The sequence below is a fragment of the Meleagris gallopavo genome, chromosome 8 (genome assembly GCF_905368555.1).
Source record: "Meleagris gallopavo chromosome 8, MGAL_WU_HG_1.1, whole genome shotgun sequence".
Taxonomy (NCBI): domain Eukaryota; kingdom Metazoa; phylum Chordata; class Aves; order Galliformes; family Phasianidae; genus Meleagris; species Meleagris gallopavo.
In genome coordinates, this window is record NC_139411.1 from 77,856 (window position 1) to 82,059 (window position 4,204).

A 4,204-nucleotide genomic window follows, 5' to 3' on the forward strand; every position below is an offset into this window, starting at 1 on the left:
ACCAAAACCCACTGTTTTAAAGTGAGGCTGGCCAAGGAATGGAAAGGATGGCCCCGAGAAGCTGTGGAGTTGTCATCCTTTGAGATACTGACACCTGACTGGACTACGTCCCCACCAACCAGCTCAAGTTGATCTTGCTTCAGCAGGTGGCTCGGACTAACAAGCCTCAAGAGGTCCCTTCGAACCTCCACAGTTCTGCTACTCTGCGTTACTTCTGTTACTCTTTCTGCTCCGCTTGGTTGAGTTTTCTCCTGCACAACACGCGCGCGCACACGCGCACAAACACACGCACACACACACACAAGAAGAAAGAAAAAAACAAAAAAGGAAAAGGAGCAATCCACAAGCTGTGGAGCTGGGACCAGAAGCACTTGCATGCTGATCTCTCCCAGGCACCGTTCCTGTTCCAGCCACGCTCTTGCCTTCTCAACCATAGGCTTGCGATTGTCCTGGGAAGAGATGGATCACGATGGGACTCGGTTTCCCCCGCAAAAGAGAATTTGGCCCTTCCCAACTAGCTTTGTCAAGCTCAGGCGTTTCTTCCTTGGTCAAATTCTCCTCTTTGTGAAGGAGACGGTAAACAGACTCAGTGTCTTTCTCCCTCCCAAAATGGAGTGCAGGAGATCGCCTGTTTCATGCCTCCCGGCTTTCTGTGCTTTTCAGTGTCCCGGGACAGCTGGCTTGGGCCCTTGTGGAGAAGGAGTTGGAAAGCTGACTGTCTTGTGAATGGGTGATATTCCTTGAGTTGAGTTTCTGGCTCGATACAAAAACGTTTCCTACCAAAGTAGCGTGAGCCGGCATCGGTTCTTACTGCCGCAGGAGGTTCTCATATCCCTGCAGCAGTGAAAGCAGCCCAGGAACTCGGCACAGAAAATGCGGTCTCCCTTCACACTTTGCTGCGTGGCTCCTGAGAGGTGCCAGTGAGCAATGATTGTCCTTCCCAGAGAGCTCTCAGCATGGAATGATCTTATGTCCCTTGCGAGGAAGGGAAGACACTGCACTATCAAAGCCCAGAACTACGGAGTCCCCCAGAGTTTTGCCAGGGGACAAAGTCTGTTGCATACTGCGCTGGCGGGGGCTGGGGAAGGAGGAAGAATGAAAGGAGACTCGTTTCCAAAGCTGATGCTCAATGTCTTTAATGAGAAAAGGAGAGGAACATGCACCAGCTGAGAGCTTCAGCAATGCCCTTTGGACATTCTGCAAAGCTCAGTGATAGCAGAAGAGCACGGATGGTAAGCAGGGGGAAGAGGGCGGGCGATGAGGAGGAGAAGTTGGTGGGAACTCGGCTCCTCTGCAGAGCGTGGCCATGCCCTCAGGGCTGGCTCCAGGGCTGCCTTCAAGGCCCGTGGTGCTCATGCACAGGCAGGTGATCCATGGGCTTTAGCAGAAGAGATTGCCACGTCCCAGAGTCCCACAGAGCCCACGGCCCAGCCCTGACCACCCAAAGCCCCCCAGGCCCAGGGAGCCCCCAGCACCGATGGGCACACTGCCAGCGCTGAGAGAGCTCCCCACGGCAGCGGACGCTGTGGATCCCACGGCTGTGCTCTGAGGGAAGGAGCTGAGGATTGGGCCCGGCAGCGTCACCACGACTGGTGGGGGCTGGATCGCAACGCTGGAGTCGGCACAACGAAGGACACACGGCTCGTTGCAGCTGTTGGCAAGCGGGGCTGGGCCGCAGGCGGCTGTCTGGCACGGGCTGTAGCACGACATGTCTGGCGGAGGCGGGGGGTGACTCTGCAAGATGGAGGCGAGAGTGAGCTGAGGGCTCGAGCTGTCTCTCAGCGCGCTCTGGTGTCACGAGCCAAGAGTTGAAGGCCCTGCCGTGGCTGCTGAGGGGGTGTTTGTGAGTATTTGGGTAGGCTTGGGGTGGGTATTTGTGGGTAGTTTAGGGATGATGGCAGGGAGGGAAGCTCCTCCTGTCCAAGTGAAGCTCCTTTCCAGGGCAGGCCCTCTCCAACCCGCGCTTGCTCCATGACCAAGGGTCCATGTCCAGTCTGCAAGGACGTTTCCCTCACAACCCACAACCATCATTCTAGTCAGCCTTGAAGGCTGGCCTGGAATTTTCAGCTGTGAGATGAGGCTCCTCATCTCACCGCATCCTGAGGTCGGAATGATGAAGAGGATGCCAACTCTTTCAGGGGGGATGAGTTTATCCTTGCTGCTATTGCCTCAGTCGGGGAAAGATGTTCTTCTGCGGTGCAACAGAGAAGCATCGCTCTCAGCATCAGTCTGTGGAGGTCCTGCTCGTGAGCCCTTCTTCCCTGCTGGTGGTTACTTATTCTTCCAGAGGCAAGACCTCAACTTGTTCCCTCTACGGCTTTTCCCTCTAAAAAAAGCTCTCCTTCTCCTTCCACAGCTCTGCCCTTCTGTCCCCGTCACTCCCCCCGCTTCTTTCAGAAGGAGACAAGTGCGAGCCAAGCGCTACAGGGCTACTGAAGACAGAAGCCACTACGTATACAGAGAAGGCATCTCTGGTGGGAGTAGCTCTCGTGAGCAAATTCCACGCCGTGCTACTAATGCAAAAGGTGCCTCAAGGACGGTGGAAGAAGAGGCCAAGGCACTGGTTAAAATTTCTGGCCGCACAGCCAGGGCCTCAAACGGCTTTCAAAGGAGCCCTCCAACGCCCCGTTTCAGATGGAAAAGCCACGCTCCCCAGTTCCCCTCCCCCAATACAGACAGGCACGGTTGGCAGTCCCAGACCGCTTGCGGAGGACAAGGCAGGAAAAATGCACGCAGCCCCCCTCCTCGGGAGGCGTTCTGACCAGTGAGCAGACAGAAGGCAAAGCGAGCGCGGACTTACTGGCTTCACAGAGGAGAGCAAGGCCCAAGCAGGGAATAGAGCAGCTGGGAAACGAGGCGCCTATTTATACTGAGCCTGATGGCCCCGAGGGAGCTGAAGTGGCAAAAACACAAGGCGCCTTCAGAAGGGGTAATTTTGGCTTCCCAAGCTCTGCTGGTAGATGAAAGACATTCCTCCTTCACCTGAAATGCTTAGCTCCCTGGTCATGGTGCGTAAGGCTGAAGCAATCTGGTTGATAGCAATTCTGTTGCTTCCTCAGGCCGACGCTCGTGAGAGGTCTCGTTGCCATTGCTGGTGAAGACTTGCAGAAGAATCGGGCCGTGCGCAGGTGCTGTACATGTCCTCCCCTTCCCGAAGATCATGGCCCCCGCTGGGTCGGACTTTGCGCGTGGAGCACTGCTGAAGGGAACGCACAAGCGTCTTGCACTGACGGGCTGAGCCTGACCCTGAGCAAGAGCGGTGCCGGCAGGCTGCGGAGGATCTCAGAGCACAGGCAAGCGTCTGCAGGAGACTCAGATGCCCGGCTGAGGGTGGAAGGTGATGTTCAGCCCAGGCCCCCCGTGATCTGGAGAGAAGCTTCACAGCGCGTATGCAGGGAGGGAGACAACGAGACTGTAGCTGGAGTGGGTCAGGTCGCTCCATGGCGAGTCTCTGCTCCCCCCGGCCGTGATGAAAAAAGCACACGCTTTTTTTTTTCCTGACCTGCAAAGGCTTCCAGCTGTTTCCCTTATTCGGGCAAGGTCAGAGTGTTTTCTGTGGGCAGGGCACGGGCTGTGCCTTAGCAAACTGGATTTACTCGTTACACATCTGGGGAGAGGCTGGAGCACCAGGAGGCCCTGATGAAGGAGGGAGGCTGCTGAGTCATGCCTGGAAGTGGGCCGCCACCAAGTGGGTCTGCTTCAGCATTCCCTTGCCAGACCACACCGGCCTTTGGCCCTTTCCCTAGTCACTTCTTTTTCCAGCCGTGCACCGTGGAGAGAGAACCTGGCTTCCTTTCTCTTGGTAAGGGACAGAGAGGCGCAGGTAGTGCCTTTTAATTGCAAGGCGGCCCTAGCAGGCCACCTGCGACTGACCAGGAGGTGCTGAGCCACTGTAAGGAGCTTCTGCTCCACCTCACTCTGAGTCATCCATCCACACCTTGGCAGCCGGGAAAGGAAGTGAGACGTGCTAAGGGCCCTAGGCACAACCTCCCGTCCTCGTTCCTGCAGAAATGCAGCTTTTTGCACAGCGTTGTCACAGCCATTGGCATCCTGCCCGACCACTTGGCAGTGCCTTGAAAGGAGCTGTCATGCTCCTCTTGGTGAAAGAGCAGTCAAAGGAGGACGGGCCCTGATGCCCGCACTCCCATCTCACTCAGAATGTTTAGGAAGGAAGACGGTTTGAGAGTGGGTGGCTTCTGTTCCC

At 56.4% G+C, this 4,204-nt stretch overlaps 1 protein-coding gene across 1 annotated transcript; it reads right to left on the reverse strand.

Annotated features, from left to right (window-relative positions):
* Nucleotides 1-1,138: 1,138 nt before the first annotated feature.
* Nucleotides 1,139-2,360, reverse strand: LOC146543818 (beta-keratin-related protein). The gene has a single exon (XM_085229275.1). The coding sequence runs from the start codon at nt 1,708-1,710 to the stop codon at nt 1,381-1,383; it is 330 nt and encodes a 109-aa protein (XP_085085401.1). The 5' UTR covers nt 1,711-2,360; the 3' UTR covers nt 1,139-1,380.
* Nucleotides 2,361-4,204: the final 1,844 nt, after the last annotated feature.